Source organism: Indicator indicator, chromosome 28, assembly GCF_027791375.1.
Source record: "Indicator indicator isolate 239-I01 chromosome 28, UM_Iind_1.1, whole genome shotgun sequence".
In the NCBI taxonomy this organism is placed as follows: domain Eukaryota; kingdom Metazoa; phylum Chordata; class Aves; order Piciformes; family Indicatoridae; genus Indicator; species Indicator indicator.
Window position 1 is genome coordinate 2,888,151 of NC_072037.1, and position 22,012 is coordinate 2,910,162.

The 22,012-nt window shown below is 50.8% G+C and overlaps 1 protein-coding gene across 1 annotated transcript in view; it reads left to right on the forward strand.

Annotated features, from left to right (window-relative positions):
- Window positions 1–22,012, forward strand: part of CACNA1B (calcium voltage-gated channel subunit alpha1 B) — a 437,648-nt gene that overhangs the window by 166,078 nt on the left and 249,558 nt on the right. Inside the window, exon 6 of the mRNA XM_054393221.1 lies at window positions 7,848–8,035. Coding sequence (XP_054249196.1) covers window positions 7,848–8,035 — 188 coding nt within the window. The remainder of the gene's footprint in view (window positions 1–7,847; window positions 8,036–22,012) is intronic.

Consider the following 22,012-nt stretch of genomic DNA (forward strand, 5'->3'; position numbering starts at 1 on the left):
CACTTATGGTTCTCCTATTGTAGGAGAATTTATTCATGGTAGAAATACAGAACCAAAACCCTGTGGTTCCAGCTTCTCAAGGGGTGGAAGAGGTTGTTTTATGATTCCTTAGTCTCTGTTTGCATTTTCATTGAGTTTATCTCTGTGAACAGCTGCTGAAAGTTGAACTTTCCTTGCAAGGTTTCTGGGGCAAGTTGCCTGGGTATGAGAAAACCTCCTTGTGAAGTATTGAGATTGGAGAGAGTGGGATCAGCCAAAATAATATAAAATTTAAAAGGACAATAGATGGAAAGCAAGGAGCCTTTTGAAGGAGAAAGGATGGAACTGTCCTTCAGAGACTATGGGGTGGATTAGAAGGGCTGTGGTTAGTAGGTCAAGAGAGGTTCTCCTCTCCCTCTACTCTCTCCTGGTGAGGCTGCACCTGGAATATTGTGTCCAGTTCTGGGCCACTCAGTTCAAGAAGAACCTCAGGGAACTGTTTGAAAGGGTCCAGCACAGAGCCATGAAAATGGTGAAGGCAGTGGAACATCTTCCTTACGAGGAGAGACTGAGGGAGCTGAGGGCTTAGTTTGGAGAGAGACTAAGAGGTGACCTTGTTGATAAAGATGTGCAAGATGAGTGCCCAGAGGCTGGAGCCAGGCTCTGCTGGGTGATGCCCAATGCCAGCACAAAAGGCAGTGGTGGCAGTTGAGGCACGGGAAGTTCCATGGAAACGGGAGGAAAAGTTTTTTTCACTGTGAGGGTGGCAGAGCCCCAGAACAGGCTGCCTGGGGGGGTTGTGGAGTCTCCCTCTCTGGAGGTATTCAAAACTTGCCTTGAGGCATTCCAGAGTGATCTGCTCTAGGTGCTCCTGCTCTGGCAGGGGGGTTGGACTGGATGAGCTTTTGAGGTCCCTTCCAGCCCCTAATAATCTAGGATTCTGTGAAGGCTGAGGGCAATTGGGCACTGCGGAGTGAATGGTGTGTCTGCCTGTGAATGGGTGATGAACCCCAGAAGATGGAGGTGGGGAGGAGTAATGCCCAGAGATGTTGGGCTGGGAGCAGCTGCCATGGCAGAACCAGCTGCTGTCCGTGGCTTACAACTTGGTCCAGTTAAAATATAACTAAAAAGCCAATCATTTCCCCAACCAACTAATTTCAACTATTCCTTTATAGCAGTGCTAGTGTCTGGTGGTTATCTGGGGTATCCACTGGTGACAATGTTGGGTTTGTCTCCAGAAGATTGCAATTTAAGGTGCAGCTGCCTGTCTTTAAAACACAGCCTTCTATTTTCACTCATTATCAGTAATAGATTTGAAGACTGATCACAGTTTCACAGTCTCACAGTTTATCAGAGGCTGGGAGGGACCTCAAGAGATCATCAGGTCCAAGCCCCCTACCAGAGCAGCATCACTTAGGGTAGTCTGCACAGGAATGCATCCAGGTGGGGTTTGAAAGTCTCCAGAGAAGGAGACTCCACAACCCCCCTGGGCAGCCTGCTCCAGGGCTCTGTCACCCTCACTGGAAAGAAGTTTCTCCTCATGTTGAGCTGAAATCTTCTCTGTTCCAGTTTGTATCCATTGATATTGATAGACATTGATCAGATCCCTCTCAGCCTTCTCTTCTCCAGACTAAACAGCCCCAGGGCTCTCAGTCTCTTTTCACAGGGGAGAAGCTCAAGTCCCATAAGCATCCTCATGGCTCTGATTTATTTATATGAATTCAAGTGGTACTAAACCCACATCCCTGCCAGCTCTCTGGGCATCCTTCAGAGAGCTTGTGAACACCAACATGGAAAGTATTTGATACAAGTAGTTTACACAGAGCTTTGCAGAAGCAGAGTGGAATTGTTTCCTTGCTTATGTTCTTACCTAATGTTAGAAACACTGAATGCTGGCTTCAGTTTTGGACCTCTAACTCCTACAAGGACATTGAGGGGCTGGAGTGTGTCCATAGGCTCACAGGATGTTAGGGGTTGGAAGAGACCTCAGGAGATCATCCAGTCCAACCCCCCTGCCACAGCAGGACCATAGAATCCAGCACAGGTCACATAGGAACACATCCAGACGGGTCTGGAAAGGCTCCAGAGAAGGAGACTCCACAACCTCTCTGGGCAGCCTGCTCCAGGGCTCTGTGACCCTCACAGTGCAGAAGTTCCTCCTCATGTTGAGGTGGAACCTCCTGTGCTGGGGTTTCTCTCCATTGCCCCTTGTCCTATCCCAGGGTGCAAGTGAGCAGAGCCTCTCCCCTCCCTCTTGACCCCCAGCCCAAAACTAGATGCAATATTCCAGGTGTGATCTCACCAGGGCAGAGTAGAGGGGGAGGAGAACCTCCCCAGATCTGCTGGACACACCTCCCATCAGTGTCCAGAGCAGGACAACAAAGCTGGTGAAGGGTCTGGAGAGCAGGGCTGGGGAGGAGCAGCTGAGGGAGCTGGGGGTGTTCAGCCTGGAGAAAATGAGCCTGAGGAGAGACCTCATTGCTCTCTCCAGCTCCCTGAAAGCAGGCTGGAGCCAGGTGGGGGTTGGTCTCCTCTCCCTAGTAACAAGTAATAGAACAAGAGGAAAAGGGCTCAAGTTGCAGCAGGGCAGGTGCATGAGGACATGTAGAACAATTTGTTCCTGGAAAGAGAGGTCAGGCATTGGAACAGGCTGCCCAGGGAGGTGGTGGAATCACCATCCCTGGATTTGTTAAAAGAATGAGTAGATGTGGTGCTGGGGGACATGGTTCAGTGGTGCACTTGGCTGTGTTAGGTTATTGGTTGGGCTCAATGATTTCTGAGGTCTCTTCTGACCTTTATGATTCTATGAAAAGCAGAACAGAGCTCAGGAAGGACAGCCAGGTGCTGTGACTTGTGAGCAAAGCACAACAGTTCCTGGAAGAAAGGAATTTTTGGGCTGGATTTATAAGAGAGGAAAATATTTTTTTGTGTCTGTTCATGCCAAGCAGAACAGGTCCCAGTCCTCTGCACCAGCTGCTAGCAGGAAAGAAAATGGCCTGAAATTGTGCCAGGGGAGCTTTAGGTTGGAGATGAGGAAAAATTTCTTTACTGAAATAATTGGTGGAGTTCAGTGGTCAGCTGGTGGAGTCACCATCCCTGAAGGTGTTCAAGGAAACTTTGGCCATGGCACCTGGGGCCATGGTTTAGTGGCCATGGTGATGGTAGATGGATGGTTGGACTTGATGACCTTAGAGGTCCTTTCCAGCCCAAACAATTCTATGGTTCTAAGGTCTCTGTGGCCAGCACGAGCAGGGAAGTCATTCTGCTCTGGACTCGGCTCTGGTTAGGCCACATCTTGAGTACTGTGTCCAGTTCTGGGCTTCTCAGAAGGATATTGAGAGACTTGAACATGGCCAGGGAAGGGCAATGAGGCTGGGGGAGGGGTCTGGAGCACAGCCCTGTGAGGAGAGGCTGAGGGAGCTGGGGGTGTTCAGCCTGCAGAAGAGGAGGCTCAGGGCAGACCTCATTGCTGTCTACAACTACCTGAAGGGAGGTTGTGGCCAGGTGGGGGTTGGGCTCTTCTCCCAGGCAAGCAGCACCAGAACAAGAGGACACAGTCTCAAGCTGTGCCAGGGGAGGTTTAGGCTGGAGGTGAGGAGAAAGTTCTTCACAGAAAGAGTAATTGGCCATGGGATGTGCTGCCCAGGGAGGTGGTGGAGTCCCCATCCCTGGAGGTGTTCAGAAAAGGATTGGATGTGGCACTTGGAGCCATGGTTTGGTTAGTCATGAGGTGCTGAATGATTGGTTGGGCTTGATGCTCTCTGAGGTCTTTTCCAACCTGGCTGATTCTATGATTCTACTGCAGCAATTATGGAGTAAAAAAATGATGCAAATGTGACCATGGAGGAAGCAAAAGGGTCCTTGGTGTGTCCTGTGAGCAGGTTTGCATTTTCCAGGAGCATTTTCAGGTCTGTAACTGAGGTGGGTGGCAGGTTTTGTTCATCCCTCATTTGCAGGCTGAGCTGTGAGGCTGTGGCTAATGTGCTGCCTTTAGCTGGTGGGCAAGAGAGGAGAGGATTTTAGTTCTTTCCTCAAAACCCAGTTAACATAAAAGGGCAAAATAACCTCCCCCCCCCCCCCCCCCAAAAGCTGCTTGTGTTCCCTGCAGGCAGCTCTCTGACATCAGTGATGACTGAGAGGTCTCTGTGCCAGGCTTGGGGAGTGGGAGCAGGTTTTTGTCATGTGTAATGTCGTGTGTAAGTGACTCTTGCTTGCTGGGTAGGCTCCTAGCAAGGATCTGGGAGCTGAGCCGAGGAACTGGGGCGCATGGTGCAGCTCTCTGCATTGCAGCACCTGGCATCTCGGTGGGGGGACGTGGCATGGCCAGGGTCACTTCCCTCCCACCCCCCCCCAGCCCAACCCCACTGGCTGGGTGGTATGGGAAGGTGCCTGCCTTTCCAGGCACTGGCTCCTGCTTTCTCAAGGGCTGAGGAGCTGGTTGGCAGCTGAGCTATGGGATGGGTTCCACCCGCTCGGCGGGAAGCGGTGAGGTGGTGTTTCTGGAAAGGCAGAGAGTGGGGAAGCTTCCTGGCACTGGGGTCCCTTGTGAGCAGAGCAGCAGAGCAGCAGAACGTGCCACAAAGCCATCAGCCCAGCCTTTTAAAACCTAAGTGCTCTTCATCTCCACAGAGGTGCATTAACCAAGCCAGGCTTGATGCCGCAGGCTCCAAAGGTTGGTTTGAGCGTGGAAAAGTGAACCTCATCAGAGAGATGAGTCTGTCAGAGGGTGGTCAGTGGGAGGAGGAGGAGCTGCTTGTGCTTGCTCCTAATCCAAATCCCCAAAGTGAGCAATCTCCTTGTTTGTTTGTTTGGTTTTTTTTTTCTTTTTTCCTGGAATGAGGAGCCACATGAGAGATACCCACTGTTACCTCAGCACTTTGTGGAAGGAACTGGGTAGAGATGTCACCAGCAAGGAGTCCTGCTGATCCTGTAGCCCTGGGTAGATCTGTAGTAAACTGCAATGGAAAGGGATGGTGGGGACCAAAACATGGCAAGAGGGTTACTTGAGGCCTTTGCCACTGAGGCTGACAGGCAGGTTTGAGCCAGTGGAAATGTTTATCTGATGAAAAATGGGTAAAAACTACTGGCAGTGCATCTTCCAGTGGATGCCTGAGCTGTTTCCTCTCCCTGACCCTCCTTCTGCTCACACAGCCTTATTTTTAAACAGCCACCCTCTGCAGCTGACCCATCCCAAGTGCCCTGCAGATGTTCCAGGAGAGGAGGGTACCACATTTGTTTCCCATTTTTCCTTGAATCCCCTTTTCTCGGTCTGCCCCAGCCATGGGTGTAGGGATCAGTTTTAGTCTCTTTTAAACAGGTAAAAACCTCCAATCCTAACCCTTTGTAGTAGCTGCCCAGTGCATTTTCACAGAACCCAAGCATGGTGAGGGTTGGAAGAGAGCCACAAGGATGCTTAGGGGACTTTGAACATCTCCCCTCTGAAGAGAGATTGAGAGCCCTGGGACTGTTTAGTGTGGAGAAGAGAAGGCTGAGAGGGATCTGATCAATGTCTATCAATATCTGAGGGGTGGGTGTCAAGGGGAGGGGGCCAGGCTCTTTTGGGTGGTTCACAGTGATAAGCCAAGGACCAATGAGTTCAAATTTGAACAGAGAAGATTTCAGCTCAACAGGAGGAGAAACTTCTTTCCAGTGAGGGTGACAGAGCCCTGGAGCAGGCTGCCCAGGGGGGTTGTAGAGTCTCCTCTGGAGACTTTCAAGCCCCACCTGGATGCCTTCCTGTGCAGACTGCCCTGGGTGACCCTGCTCTGGCAGGGGGGTTGGAGCTGATGATCTCTTGAGGTCCCTTCCAACCTCTGATATACTGTAAGACTGTGAAAGGGACCTCTGGATATCACCCAGTCCAATGCCCCTACCAGAGCAGGGTCCCCCACAGCAGGTTGCACAGGACAGGGTCCAGGTGGTTTTGGAATGACTCCAGAGATGGAGACTCCACCACCTCTCTGGGCAGCCTGCTCCAGTGCTCTGCCACCCTCAAATAAAGCAGTTCACAGATTCCTCCTCATGTTTAGATGGAGCTTCCTAAGTTCAATTTGTGCCCATTACGTCTTGTCCTGTCACTGGGCACCACTGAGAACAGCCTGGCCCCATCCTCCTGACACCCACCCTTGAAGTACTGATAAGCATTGATCAGATTCTCCTTCAGTATTCTCCTCTCCAGACTAAAAGCCCCAAGTCCCTCAGCCTTTCTTCATCAGAGAGATGTTCCAGTCCCCTAATCACCTTCGTAGCCCTTTGCTCTACCCTCTCAAGCACTTCCCTGTCCTTCTTGATCTGGGGAGACCCAAACTGGACACAATACTCCAGATATGGCCTCACTAGGGTAGAGTAGAGGGGGAGGAGAACCTTCCTTGTACTGCTGACCACACTATTCTTGATGCACCCCAGGATGCCATCAGCCTCCTTGGTCACATTCCTGGCTCGTGGTCATCCTGTTGTCCACCAGTGCCCCCAGGGCTTTTTCCAGAGAGATGATTTCCAGCAGTTCACAGAATCACAGAACGGTCTGGGTTGGAAGGGACCTCCAAAGGTCATCCAGTCCAACCTCCCTGAAGTCAGCAGGGACATCCTCAACTAGATCAGGTTGGTCATAGGCTTGTTGAGCCTCATCTTGAGTATCTCCAGGAATGGGACCCCAGCTACCTCACCTGGACTGGTTGGACTGCTGGAGGTTGGACTTTTGGAGGTCCCTTCCCACCCAGCCCATGCTATGATTCCTTGGGGGCAGGAGGTTGTTCCTCCCCAGGTGCAGGACCCCACGCTTACCCTGGTTGAATTTCACAAGGTTCCTCTCTGCCCAGCTCTCCAGCCTGGACAGCTCTCACTGGGAAGCATTTCAGAGCATTCCTTGGCAACAAATGGCCAAAGAGGGATAAAAGTGGAGTTGGTATTTTCGTTCTGCAGACTCATCTCCTCCAGGCTCTTGTGAAAGCCTGTGGTGACCCATATGGGAGCTGGAGAGAGCTGCCCAGCACTGAGCTGTTGAGTCAACATGAAAACACGTCACACACTCATCCTGGAGCCACAGTGACAACCTTCTTTTGCTCCTGCAGGCTTTGCTCCGTGCAAGGATTATTCCTGATGATTATTCTTAGTGCTGATCTTGTTTTTTCCCCCTGGTGAATTTGGTTAGGTGCAGTTTTCTGCTCCATTACCATAGTCTCTCACTTCTAAAACCCTTACATACTTCTCACATTGCACCTCTGTGTAAACAGGAATGTTCCTCAACTATTTTATTTACTTTGAAAACCCAGAGCTTTAGGTTTCCACACTGCTCTGTGTTGGTGCTCCTAACGCCTCTGGAGGGTTGCAGCACTTCAGGCTTTATGGCAGACTCTGGAAGATGCTGGCAACCTTGCTGGCCATCCCTTAACCATAACAGACTCATTCTCCTATGAGAACAGCCTGGGACAGTTGGGGCTGTTCAACTTGGAAAAGAGAAGGCTTCAGGAAGACCTTAGAGAGGCCTCCCAGTACCTCAAGGGGGAACCTTTTGCAAGGGCTTATGGTGACAGGATGAGTGAGAATGGATTGAGGCTGGAAGAGACTGGACTGGAGATTAGGAAGAAATTCTTTCCAGGGAGGGTGGGGAGACACTGGAACTGGTTGCCTGGGGAAGTTGTGGATGCTCCCTCCCTGGAGGGTTCAGGGGAGGTGTTCAGGGCCAGGATGGATGAGGCCTTGAGCATCCTGGGCTGGTGGGAGGTGCCCCTGCCCATGGCTGGAACTGGTTGGAACTGAATGATCTTGAAGGACTCTTCCAATCCAAACCATTCTAATTCATGCAGTCGTGCAAGGAGGACGCAGCAGCACCAGTCAGTAACTTTTCTCCCCTCTGCTCTTCTCTGCAGGTGATGCTGTGGGAGATTTTCCTTGTGGAGAGGAGCCTCCTGCCAGGCAGTGTGAGAGTGGAACCACCTGCAGGGAGTACTGGCAAGGGCCCAACTATGGCATCACCAACTTTGACAACATCCTCTTTGCTGTGCTCACCGTCTTCCAGTGCATCACCATGGAGGGCTGGACTGACATCCTCTACAACGTGAGTCCTCTGAGGGGCCTGTAGCCCTCCTGGGGGATGTGGTGTGTTGGGGCAGCTTGGAAAAGGAGAAAACAGCTTGTTCTGGGAAAAAAACAAGAAGTGATTCACTTTGTGCACTTTTCCTCTAATGCTTTGCCTCTCACCCTGCTTTTTAGGAGGGATTGTTCCTATTTTCTTGAGGGTTGCTCTGCAGGTCCTGTAAGAGCCTTTGAACCACTGTTGTGGCCTTTGGTGGTCTGGAGTTGCAGACTTTGCTTAGCTACAATGTGATGTCTGGTTCCAGCCTGCTGTTGCCATGTGTAAGAATTGGTGTGAGCCACTGCAGGATGCTGGTGTGCTCTGCTGTAGGATGGGTGGTGAGCAGGAGCATGTTCTCCTGATGATCCACAGGAAATGAGCTCCCAGACTGCACAACACAGAGTGACTCATTCATGTTTTCTACCTGGAGGTTTCCTCTCTTGATTTGGTTTTAGCCTTCATGATGAAACTCAGAAGCCACATCAGTGAAGAGCACTGAGTGTTAGCACTGAGGGTCCAGTGCTGGCTTTGGCTTCTCCAAAATCTTACAAAACCCTTCCAGTCACCTTCACACTTGACATCACTCTGGCTCCCTGCTACAAAGACAAGCTGAGGGAGCTGGGGTTGTTCAGCCTGGAGAAAAGGAGGCTCTGAGGAGACCTAATAGCAGCCTGCCAGTAGCTGAAGGAGGCCTACAAGAAGGATGGAGAGAGACTGTTTGCAAAGGCCTGCAGTGACAGCACCAGGGACAATGGCTTCAAACTAGAGCAGGGCAGATTTAGACTGGATGTTAGGAGCAGGTTCTTTACCATGAGGGTGCTGGAACACTGGAACAGGATGCCCAGGGAGGAGGTGGCTGGGACCCCATCCCTGGGGATATTCAAGGTGAGGCTCAGCAGGGCTCTGGGCAACCTGATCTAGTTGAGGATGGCCCTGACTGCAGGGGGGGTTGGGCTGGATGACCTTTGGAGGTCCCTTCCAACCCAGACCACTCTTTGGTCCTACAGAGAAAGTAGCCCAGGCTGTTTCCTCACTGCTGGCTGTGCCTGTGGCCAGACAGGACCACGACTGCCACAGCCCCTCTAGGTCAAAATCTTTTGGGCAGCTTTACCATTTCCAGTTGTACAAAGAGCAGGACATGGACAACTTCACCCAGTTAGCAACAACAGAAGGACTCTGTTGTCTTTGAGGCAGTGTAATGCTCTCATTTGTGTCTGTAATTCACAGCTGCTCTTTTGAGGTGTCCTGTCTTGAGGGGCAAGCACCTAACCATTGCCAAGAGGCTGGGAATGGACCTCTTCAGCTGGCTTCCAGCATTGTAGCCAGGTGGGGGTTGGTCTCTTCTCCCAGGCAAGCAGCAGCAGAACAAGAGGACACAGTCTCAAGCTGTGCAGGGGGAAGTTTAGGCTTGATCTTAGAAAGAAGTTCTTCACAGCAAGAGAGATTGCCCTTGGAATGGGCTGCCCAGGGAGGGGGTTGGGTCAACATCCCTCGAGGTGTTTAAGAAGAGCCTGCATGAGGCACTTAGTGCCATGGTCTGGTTGATTAGATAGGGTTGGGTGATCTGTCGGACTTGATCTTGGAAGTCTTTTCCAATCTGGCTGATTCTGTGATCTGTATTGCATTGCCTTGCCAAGTGGGATGGCTGCTCTTCAGGTCCTGGGAGGGAGCTGGGCATCTGTTACAGACCTGTGATTTGCTTGGATCTTCACATGCTTCTACAGTGGCTGCAAAGTGCTATGGTCTGGGTCTGGAGGATGGCCCAGCTGTTAGGTGCTTCCATTTTTCTGTGATAGGAAAGGACCTGGTAGCAAGCAACAGGATGAGAGGAAATGGCCTCAAGTCACGCCAGAGGATGTTTCAGTTGGATACAATAAGAAACTCTTCACTGAAAGGCTTCTCAAAGACTGACACAGACTGCCCAGGGAGGTGGCTGAATCCCCATCCCTGGAGGTGCTTAGAGATGTGGTGCTGAGGGTCATGGCTTAATCCCAGCCTTGGCAGAGCTCGAGAATGGTAGAACTGGATGACCTTAAAGGTCTTTTCCAACCCCAATGATTCTCTGATCCTATGACTTTATCAAGTACAGGGGCAGGAAGGAGAAAGCAAGTGGTGATGATTAGCAATGCAGGGCTCCACTGGCTGCTGCTTGCTGTGGAGTGCAGAAGGAAGGACAACCTGACAGCTGTGCATAGATGATCTGAGTCGTCCCATGTTGTCCTCACCAGAAGTGCCACTGTGGAAAAATAACTAAAGCAGCATTAACAATGCCTGCAGACCATTCCTCTGGCCACAAGGACAACAAAGAATTCAGGCTGCTGCACCCTAGACTCCAAACCCATGCTGGGCTCTGCAACAGACCTTCCTGTGATGGTTTCTGCAGCACAGGACAGTGTTATTGATATCAACCACAACACATTACAAGGTGCACTTCTGCTGTTTGAAACCAATACCTCTGATTTATTACCTTCTCCATTCATTGCTCAGTTCCTCCATTCCTCCCCAGTCTCTGCCCACTTAAAGCCAGCTCCAGAAGGGCCATTTCCTCACTGCATGTCTTCCCCTTGCTCTGAAACTTCATCACACAACCAGTTTCTCTCATTCAGCAATCCCACTCCTTCCTCCTAGTGCCAGCGGTTGTAAGTGAAGCCCATTAGCATCCTGGCTGGAATTGATTAATCAATACCTGGTCTATTAGATCATCTTCTCCCAAACTGCTCTTTTGTAGCACATGCAAAAACCAGAGCTTACTATTGGGGTATTGATTTTGGGGGTTGCTTTGAAAACTATTAGAGTATCATTCTAGATGCTCATTAATCTAATTGGAAACAGGTGCCTGGAGGAGATGCAGTTGAGTGTTTGTTGTTAAAATCATAAAATCTCTCTGAGGCTCCAGCTTAGGATTCAGGGCTTGGTGGGTTCATGGCTCTGTCATGGCTCTATCACAGACTGGTTTGGGTTGCAAAGGACATTCAAAGCTCATCCAGTCCAACCCCCCTGCACTCAGCAGGGACATCTGCAGCTACAGCAGGTTGCTCAGAGCCTTAAACAACCTCACCTGGAATGCTTCCAGGGGTGGGGCAACTCCAACATCTCTGGACAACCTGGGACAGGGTCTCACCACCCTCAGTGTAAAAAAATTCTTCCTTCCCTCCAGTCTGAACCTTCCTCTTTTAGTTTCAAACCATCACCCCTTGTCCTGTCACAACAGCCCCTGAGAAAGAGTCTCTCCAGCTTTCTGCTCAGCCCTTTAGGCCTTGCAAGGCCACCAGAAGGTCTCCCTGGAGCCTTCTCTTCTCCAGACTGCACAACCCCAAGTCTCTCAGCCTGGCCTCCCAGCAGAGGGCTTCCAGCCCTGCCAGCATTGCTGTGGCCTCCTTTGGCCCTGCTCCAACAGGAGCAGAGGACTCCAGAGCTGCCTGAGCACTGCAGAGGGATCTCAGCAGAGCACAGCAGAGGGGCAGAATCCCCTTCCCTGCCTCTGCTGCCCACACTGCTGAGGGTCAGCCCAGGATGCATTTTGCAGCCCAGGACACCTTTATGGATGAGGTCTCAGGATGATCTGCTTGTTGGCTGGAGGATGATGGGGTGTGTTATGCCATGGGACCACTCTATGGGCAGTGTTCCTGTAACCAATGCCAGTAGCCACCTCTGCCTGCTCCCCCTTGTCTCTGCTCCATGTGCTCTGTCCCCCCTCATTGTGCTTCTCTGCTTGCTGAGGAGCTGCCTGTGGCTTTTGCAAGTTAGCAGCTGAAAAACTATGTGGGTGGAGAAGATCCACTCTGTGCAGCCCTTTTCTTTTTCACAGCTTCAGTCAGCTGCTGTTTTCTGGCTGCTTGGCTTTTGTCTCAGTTTCTTCTGTGCCTACTCTGAAGATCATCAAATTTCAAAACAAAAACAAAAGCCCAAACCACACTGCAGCAGTGCCTGAAAACCTAGTGTGTGGTTGTTAGACTGGGAAGAGGTAACAGCAGTACCACCCACCCATCCACCCACCCATCCACCCACCCATCCATCCACCCACCCACCCATCCATTCCCTGCCCGTCCATCCACCTACCCACCTACCCACCTATCTAGCCACCCCCCTACCCACCCACCCATCCACCCATCCATCTACCCACCCCCTCTACCCACCCATCCACCCATCCACCCATCCACCCATCCTTCCATCTACCCACCCCCCTGCCCGCCCATCCATCCACCCACCCACCCACCCATCCATTCCCCTGCCCATCCATCCACCCATCCACCTACCCACCTATCTAGCCACCCCCCTACCCACCTACTCATCCATCCACCCACCCACCCATCCATCTACCCACCCCCCCTGCCCACCCATCCATCCATCCACCCACCCATCCACCTGCCTACCTATCTAGCCACTCCCCCTGCCCATCCATCCATCCATCCATCCATCCATCCACCCATTCATCCACCCATTCATCTACCCACCCCCCCCACCCACCCATCCACCCATCCTTCCATCTACCCAACCCCCCTGCCCACCCATCCATCCATCCACCCATCCATCTACCCACCCCCCCTACCCACCCATCCACCCATCCTTCCATCCTTCCATCTACCCACCCCCCTGCCCACCACCATCCATCCATCCATCCATCCATCCATCCATCCATCCATCCATCCATCCACCCACCCATCCATTCCCCTGCCCATCCATCCACCCATCCACCTACCCACCTATCTAGCCACCCCCCTACCCACCTACTCATCCATTCACCCACCCACCCATCCATCTACCCACCCCCCCTGCCCACCCATCCATCCATCCGCCCACCCCCCCATCCACCCACCCGCCCACCCACCCATCCGCCCACCCACCCGCCCACCCATCTGCCCGCCCACCCACCCATCCGCCCACCCGTCCACCCACCCGTCCGCCCACCCACCCATCCGCCCTCCCACCCATCCTCTGCACATTAATGCTGCGGCAATCAGCTGGATCCCTACTGGACCTGCTCTGGGTTGATACGAGAAGAAGCTGGGAAATGTTGCCTCTTGCCTGCAGAACTTGAATGGGGAGGTCTTCCTCCTTGGTTTGGGGAGGACAGGAAGCAAATTTTCCTCAATATGAGCAAAAACTTGAGCAAAAACTTCTTTCCTGCAAGGGTGATGGAGGCTTGAAGCAGGCTGCCCAGAGAGGTTGTGGAGGAGTCTCCTTCTCTGGAGACTTTCAAGACCCAGCTGGATATATTCCCTGGGTGACCCTGCTTTGGCAGGGGGGAGTTAGTCTTGATCTTCAGAGGTCCCTTCCCTTCTCTGGTTCCAGGCAGCATATTTAGGCTCAGACAGTAGGTGAGTGTCAGAGGTTAGCATTTGCTCAGGGAGCTCTGAGTCATTATTGGGGTTCTCCACTGCTGAAGAGAGTGGTTTTGGCCAGGAAAATTTTGCAGTGGTGGAAGTAGTTTTCCAGCCAGTCCCAGCCTTTGGTCTTCTCAAGGAAGCCAGCATTCCCCTGATGCAGGATCTTGAGCAGAACTCAGCTCTGAGCCTATTTTCAATGTTTTGCTTAATTAAGACCTGCAAAAGGCTGCAGGACCACAAGAGGCAGGATGTGCTCTTTGGAAACTGTGGTTATGCATTTGTAAGACAAAAAGGCTGGGGCTTGTTCTCCCACTAACTAACTAGGAAGCCAGGAAGGCTGCTGCTCCTCAGGGTCAGCAGAACCCTTCCTTCACCCTTCCCTTTGTGCACCCACTGCCACAGGTGGGTCTGGCTGGGGTAGAGTTGTTGCCTTGCCTGGGCAAACCCTCTTCATTACTCTCCCTGGCTGGAGCACCTCTCCAACAAAAACAGGCTGAGAGAGTTGGGGCTCTTCAGCCTGGAGAAGGAGAAGAAAAGGCTCCAGGGAAACCTTAGAGCAGCCTTCCAGTACTTGAAGGGGGCTACAGGAGAGCTGAGGAGGAGCTTGTAGTGATAGGACGAGGGGCAATGGATTGAAGCTGGAGCAGGGAAGATTCAGGTTGGACATTAGGAGGAAGTTCTTTACAATGAGAATGGTGAAATACTGAAACAGGTTGCCCAGAGGGCTGGTGGAGGCCCCATCCTCCAGGAGGATGTTCAAGGTCAAACTTCATGGGGCCCTGAGCAACCTCAGAATAAGTTTCCCAGGGAGGAGGAGGAGTCCCCATCCCCAGAGGTGTTCAAGAAGCATGTGGCCATAGTGCTTGGGGATGTGCTTTAGTGGCATGGTGGTGCTGGATTGATGGCTGGGCACAATGATCTTAGAGGTCTCTTCTAACTGAAACTGTTCTATGATTCTATAAACCTGCTCTAGTTGGAGGTGTCCCTGCTGACTGCAGGGGGGGTTGGACAAGCTGACCTTCAGGGCTGCCTTCCAACCCAGTGCATTCTATGGTTCCTGCTGTGCATGCAGCCCCAGGCAGGGTCTCTTCTCAGGGCTGAAATCCTTTTTGATGCCAGGCAGTCTAGGACTGGAATCCATTACAGGGAAGCTGAGGTTATGGACTGCTTCCTTAATGGGCCATTCATTTCCCTCTGGAAACTGATGATTGATTGCCTTACATCAGTAAGAGCTTCCTTACTGCCTCTCTTTTCCTGCTGCTGCATTTGCTGTTGGGTGTCCAGATGAGTTAGGATTTATTGTGTGCAGTGGTGATGGCTGGGGTCAGTCACAGGGTGGGACATGCTTTACCAGCTTAGCATTAACTTAAGCAAGGGAGAGAGTTTGCATTGCCCAGAAAGCAGCTTTGAGACTGAAAAGTTGGTCCGTGGTGGCTTCAGGAAAGCTGAAGTGTTGGGCTGTGGCTGTTCAGGCTGGGTGCCTCCAAAAGGAAGCCACAGAGTTGAGACCTCCAGTGTCTGGAGTGCCCAGCCCAGAGGCTGGCCACAGGAGATAGTGGATTTGTACCCCTAAATCCTGCACCCTTATCAATCTGGCTGCAGAGTTAGTGTCTATCTCTTTCTTCCCTCTCCTCCTGTGGGAGAGAGGTGCTTTCTTAACTGATAACAATGGAGGAGTATCAGAAGCCTCTTTGGCCTGAGTAACTTTTTCTCCTGTGCAATCTTGGCCTGTTTAGGCTTAATGTCAGGGTAAAAAAGGGGGTGGGGGAGGGTGTGTATGTGTGCAGTTCAGGCCTGGCCAGCCTGAAACCAGCCTAGCAATGGGGGGGAAGGAAGAGCCCTAGGGTTTTGGTGAATCCCAGGTGGGGAGAAGGGAAGAGCTGGGCTTTTGCTCTGGTGTAAAGGAACTTGTGTGTTGGGTTTAGACTGGGGGTTTTCTTTGAATTGCTATGCTCACCACTATGCTTTGTAGGTTTTGTAGTCTATGAATTGCTTTTCCATTTAAATTTTCCATGACTATCCAATCCATTTGTGTGAGCCTTCTTCTTTTGCCCCTTTTGGAGCAACAGAGCAATCTGTCCTGTTCCAAACTAGGACACTGGTGCAAGGGGATGCTCAGGAAAGGAGCTTGGGCTTGAGTTTGATGGTTTGGCTCTTTCCAAAGGGAGAGGTCTGTTCTGAAGGGTTATCCTGTCATGTCCAAAGGGCTGAGATGACCTCATGTGTGGTCCAGATGCAGCTTCATAGAGATTTAGAGAAGGGCAGCATCAAAGGCTTTGCAGTAAGTAATCTACCTTGTAAATATTCATTCCTGCTGTGATACCCTGAGGAGTTAGGAGGGTAGGAGAACACAAGTTCACACAGCTCAGCCCAGGTTTTCCTTGCTGATCCACTGTTTATACTTCCATAGTTTCATTTTAATTGGAATCAATGAAAGCTTTCTAGCAAGGCTTTGTCTGGAAGGTGATTTATGCTTGAAGCAAAAAGGCTGAATCATCAGCTGGGTGAAATGCTCAAAGAACAAGCTGGAGGAAACTCTTTCTGAATCAGCAGCACAACTGCAGCAGAGCAATTGCCCCAAACAAGCACTTTCCTGAGCTGAAGATTTGTCAGCTATGGCCTCTTTCTGCTCAAAAAGGTCTGAGGAGCAGCAGGTGGTTTTGGAGAGTTGCTGTGCCCTGAGGACAGGGAGAAACCTTTACTCCAGCAAATGGAGTCCACTTCTCCTACCAAAGTGATGTTTGGATCTGGGGATGAATTAAAGTAGAGTAACTAAACAGTTTTCCTCAGTCTATGGAAGGAGTCAATGTCACAGTCTGATGTTGTGAATGGTTTTCAGTTTAATCCAGTGCAGAGAGATCAGAGATCCCTGAAGTATGGGCAGAGCAACTTCTGGACCATGAAATTAGATGAAAACCTACCTAGGGTACTAACTTGCTGTGGGCAGCAATGCTGCTCAAATACAGAATCACACAGAAATCACAGAAACATTCAGGTTGGAAAAGACCCTCAGGATCACCAAGTCCAACCCAGAACCCTGCTCTGCAAGGTTCACCCTTAAACCATATCCCCAGGCACCACAGCCAAACCACCTTTAAACACATCCAGGGTTGGTGACTCAACCACCTCCCTGGGCAGCACATTCCAATCCCTTAACCACTCTTGTCATGGAAAAATGTTTCCTAATGTCCACTCTAAACCTACCCTGCTGCAGCTTGAGGCTGTTCCCTCTTGTTCTATCACTAATTGCCTGTGAGAAGAGACCAGCAGCAGCCTCTCCACAACCTCCTTTCAGGTAGTTGTAGAGAGCCAGGAGGTCTCTCCTCAACCTCCTCTTCCCCAAACTAAACAGCCCTAGCTCCCTCAGTTGCTCTTCATCAGATTTATTCTCCAAAACATGGCCTAGAGCAGCAAACCTGACTTCTTCTGCAAATGGGACAAGTTTAGTCCCAGCCCAGCTCTGTGACAGGAGTTGTGACTCTCAGCACTGTGGACCACCCCCTGCACTGAGCTGATGCAACCATTCTGTGTCCTAGCTTGGTGGTGCTGACACAGACAGGAGGCCAGCAGCTCCAAGGACTTGAATGTCTCCTCTGATTGGCACTGGTGAGGCCACACCTTGAATATTGGGTTCAGTTCAGCTCCAAGTAGGACATTGAGATGCTGAAACAGGTCCAGAGAAGGGGAACAAAGCTGGTGAAGGGCCTTGAACACAAGTCCCATGAGCTGAGAGAACTGGGGTTGTTTGGTTTGGAGAAGAGGATGCTGAGGGGACACCTCATTGCCCTCTATAACTTCCTCAAAGGAAGCTGGACCAAGGTGGGGGTTGGTCTCTTCTCACAAGAAACAAGTGACAGGATAAGAGGAAAGAGCCTTAAGATGTTCCAAGAGAGGTTCAGGTTGGATATTAGGAAAAATCTCTTCCCAGAAAGGGTTCTCAGACACTGGAACAGGCTGCACAGGGAAGTGGTGTCACAGGGAGTCACCATCCCTGGAGGGATTTAAAAGCCTCATGGATGTGGTGCTGAGGGAGGTGGTTTAGAGGCAGTGCCTTAGCAGCAGTGGTTGGATTGTGAGCTCTGGGTGAGCTGCTGGACTTGATGAGCATAAAAGTCTCTTCCAGCCTCAACAGTTCTATGATTCTATGAGCTCCCAAGGAGCTGAGGTGTGTGGTTTGTGGTCCCAGTTCCCCTACAGAAAACCATGGCTGAAACCTGATTCATCTGAAGCTAACGGAAGTCTTGATGTTGACTTTCAAAGAGCTGGGCCTTCACCTTTTCTCTTTCCTCTGCAAGAGTGGTGAAATTTGCTTTGCAAAACAGGGACTCCTTGCAGGAAAGGAGAAATGTCAAAGTGTACCCTCACTCCTTTTGATCTTAATGGCAAGAGATTTTCACCTTTCTTCCATTTCCTACTGACAAACATTAGTGTCCAGTGGGTATTACAAGACTGTGGACTGGGTCTAACCTAATATGCTTGTACGTAAGAACAAGCAGTTCAAATGAAATAAAAGTCTCCCCTCAACTGGATCCCGACTAGAACTTTACCCTCACTGGATTTATAATAGTTTGTGATTCACTTGGTGTTTTTCACCCCACTTTGTCTCTTTGAATCTCTTGATTCCTATCAAGATACAGAAATGGAAAGCTGGGATCTAATCGTTGTTCCATTTCCAGTCCAGCCCACAGATGGTTTTGTTGGTGGGATGGTGGATGTGTGGGGCTTGTAGTGGCAGAAAGGAATCTGTTTGACCCAGCTGTTTGAAGAGCTCATTCTGGAGCCATTTATCTATCAAGATTGAACCACTGACAATTTGCTATGAGTTTGAGGAATCAAAGCAAATCCAAGAACAGCAACCAAGCTGGTGAAAGACCTTGAGCACAAGTCTTATGAGGGGCAGCTGAGAGACCTGGGGTGGCTTAGTCTGGAGAAGAGGAGGCTGAGGGGAGACCTCATTGCTCTCTACAACTGCTTCAAGGGGTTTGGAAGAAGGTGGGGGTTGGTCTCTTCTCACTTGCAACAAGTGACAGGACAAGAGGAAAGAGCCTCAAGTTGTGCCAAGGGAGGTTGAGGTTGGATATTTGGAAGAATTTCTGGCCAGAAAGGTTCTCAGGTGTTGGAACAGGCAGCCCAGGGAGGTGGTGGAGTCACCATCCCTGGATGGTGCTGAGGGATGTGATTTAGTGGCACTGTTTCAGCAGTAGTCATGGGATGGTGAGCTCTAGGCAAGCTGTTGGACATGGACATCACATTTTACTACTTTCTGTTCAAGATCTGTGAAAAAATTTTAAAGGTACAGCTTAAAACTACCACAGGTCTCTTCCAACCTTGGCAGTTCTGTGATGTTAGTGGAAGTTTGGATGTGACTAGCACTGGCAGCCTGGACCATGAGATGATTTCCTGTGCAAAAGCCTCCAGGCAAGTGGAGGAAGGGTGCAGGTAAATGTGCAACAGAAAGCAGAAGGGAGTTAAATAATACAAAGCAGCATTCCCTCATCTTGGAACTTTGGATTAGGGCAGAAGGGAGTTAAATAAGACAAAGGAGCATTCCCTCATCTTGGAACTTTGGATCAGGGCAGAAGGGAGTTAAATAAGACAAAGCAGCATTCCCTCATCTTGGAACCTTGGATCAAGGCTCCTCTTGGCTTGCTGCCTGCTTGCAAGGTTCCTCCTGGGCTCAAGAGCACCTACACTTTCAAGCACCTCTTAAACCTGCCAGTTAAGACATAAAGTTGATTTTTGCTGGCCCTTTGCTCATGCTTGTGGTTTCCTGTGGGGTTATGCACTTGGTATTCCTGATGTGGGCTGTCTCTCCTGCTTTGCTGTAGGAGGGAATGCAACAGCAAAGCCTGTGGGACTCTGTGGAGGTGGCTTTGAAATTGCTGTTCTCTCCTCACACACCCAATGGGCTGTTGGCTGCTCTCTGTTAGAAGTCACCTGAAGGCAGTCAGCTACAGCACACATCCATAATTGCTTGATACTGAGCTGGCTGAGAACAGATGAGGGTTTCTTTGCAGTGGTGTTTGTGTGTCCTGGTGTGTGGTGGGTTGAAAATAGTGATTTGTTTGCATTTTGCCACTCTCTGCTCAAGATCTGTGGAAAATTTAAAAGGCACAGCCTGAAACTACCCCACCTGGGCCTGGCAGCCTGTGGTGGTATTGGCTGAGGGGGTTTATAAGAGTCACAGAATGGTTTTGATGGTACAAGCTGAAATACTTCTGTGCCCAGGGCCTCAAGATTCACCTGGTGCTTCAAAGAGGTGGGCACAGCCCTGCTGTGGAGATCTGCAGCACACTATGGGAAGAGAGGAGTAAACAGATGGAAAAAAAGAAATGAACAGAGCTGTTGTGGTTTAAGCTTTCCCAGAGTCCAAAAGCCCAAATAGAACAGATTGAGGTTGCCTTCCCTCTCCCTGCAAATTAGGCAGGAGAAAAGAGAGGTAAAATCACAAAACAGTCTTGAATCTATTTGGAAGTAAAAAGGTAGGTTTAACAAAATATAAAAGGCATTAGGTAAAAGGGCAAATAAAAATATAGACAAAATCAGGCACAGCTGGCAAAGGATTCTCTGGATGCAAGGTGGATTCTGTTTAGATGCAGTCCTTAGGGGTCTGGAGCAGCATGGAGCAGGCCCCACCAGGTGATTACAGCAGGAGCAGCAAGAGGTCTGTTGGGCAGGTGAGGTGAGGGCCAGGAGAAGAGAGAGACAGACAGGAAATGAATGCCTCCCCTTGAAAAGGCTGTGGACAGGGAGTGGGAGTGGAATAGACTTGGACCCGGGGAGTGGGTCCCACTGTGAGTGGGGACCAAGTCTCTCTGCCCACCTGGGTCAGGTTTCTTTGTCCACCTGGGGGCTAGGTTTTTTTCAGCCCCCCCCCCGCCCCCCGGGCTGGATGTAACCTGGCACAAGTGCTAAAGCAAGCAATGCTTGGAAGTGTGTGAAAAGATGGTGCCACCACAGTCCAGTCAGCAGTAAGGAGTCAGCTCTGACTTCCCAGCTTGTTAGAGCAACTCAGAGCCAAGAGCACACAGCATCTGCCACACAGCTGCTTACAGAGACAGTGTGAAATTTCCTGTAGCCCTCTTTGGAGGAGAGGTTACCCTTGGGACCTGCTGTTTACCAGTGCTGACCTTCCCCTGTCACTCTGCATTTGCTCTCAGAAATGCACTGTGTGCTGAGGGAGATGCCTGGGGCTCAGGGGCTGTGTTACAGAGCCAGCAGCACACGTGTGGTGTGCTGGTGGTGTGCATTCCTGATGGAAATGAGAGCTGGGCTCCTGTGCTGTGCTGAAGTGTTGCATGGATGTTGCTGTGCTCTCCTTCTCCCTGCAGTTTCCTAAAGAAGGGAAAAATCCCCTAATATCATCCTTGTGAAATCATAGATTGCTTTGGGCTGGATGGGACTCTAAAGATAACCTAGCTCCTGGCTCTCTGCAGTCAGCAGAGACACTTCCCTCTGAACAGGTTGCTCAAATCCCTGTCCTTGAACACTTCCAGGGATGGGGCATCAACAACCTTTCTGGTCAGCCTGGGCCAGGGTCTCATCACTCACAGAGGAAACCATTTCTTCCTTCTCTCTAGTCTCAGTCTCTCTCTTTTAGTTTCAGACCATCACCCCTTGGCCTGTGACAGCAGGACCTGCTGAAAAACCTGTCCCCAGCTTTCTGATCAGTCCTTTAAGCACTGAAAGGTCACCAAAAGCTCTTCCTGAAGCCTTCTCTTCTCCAGGCTGAACAACTCCAACTCTCAGCCTGGCCCCACAGCAGAGGGGCTCCAGTCTTCTCATTCTTGTTGGGGTCTCCTGGCCGTGTTCCAACAGATCCATATCTGTGTCATGATGAAATCCTCCTGGATTTTGGAGGGCCATAGGGCTGGACTCTCAGGGCTGCAGTGGTTCTCCATGGCAGGCTTTGCACAGATCTTCATCTGGAAGCTATTGCAGAAATTCAAAGACATTGCATAGAAAACATGGAGCATGTCTAAGGCTTTGAAATATTTAGATGCCAAGATGGGTGTGCTGCATCCTGTGCCTGGATCTCCATCTGTCTGGAAGCACAGACTGTCTGCCCCTGTGCCCACATGGACTTTCTCACTCAGGATCAAAGGACCAGGCCATTTCTGCTGTGCTTCAGCAAATTGCTCTGTTCAGAAAAGCACTTGAGCAAATGTGCAAAGCTGAGCAGGCTCACAGGATGTTAGGGGTTGGAAGGGACCTCCAAAGATCATTGAGTCCACCTCCCCTGCCAGAGCAGGACCACAGAATCCAGCACAGGTCACACAGGAACACATCCAGATGGTTCTGGAAAGGCTCCAGAGAAGGAGACTCCACAACCTCTCTGGGCAGCCTGTGCCAGTGCTCTGTCACCCTCCCAGTGAAGAAGTTCCTCCTCATGTTGAGGTGGAACCTCCTGTGCTGCAGTTTCTGTCCATTACCCCTTGTCCTATCACAGGAGTTTTAGTGCCTTGCTGAACCTTCTGTGTTCTCTTTAATGCCTCACTGAAGGTATATTCAAAATGTCTGTGGGCTGGCCACCTCCAGGTTTAATAGGAGACATTTTGGATGTGCAGCTGGAGAGTGATAGATATCACACAAACTTAAAGAGCCCCTTCACCAGAGCAATTGCTGTCTGCAA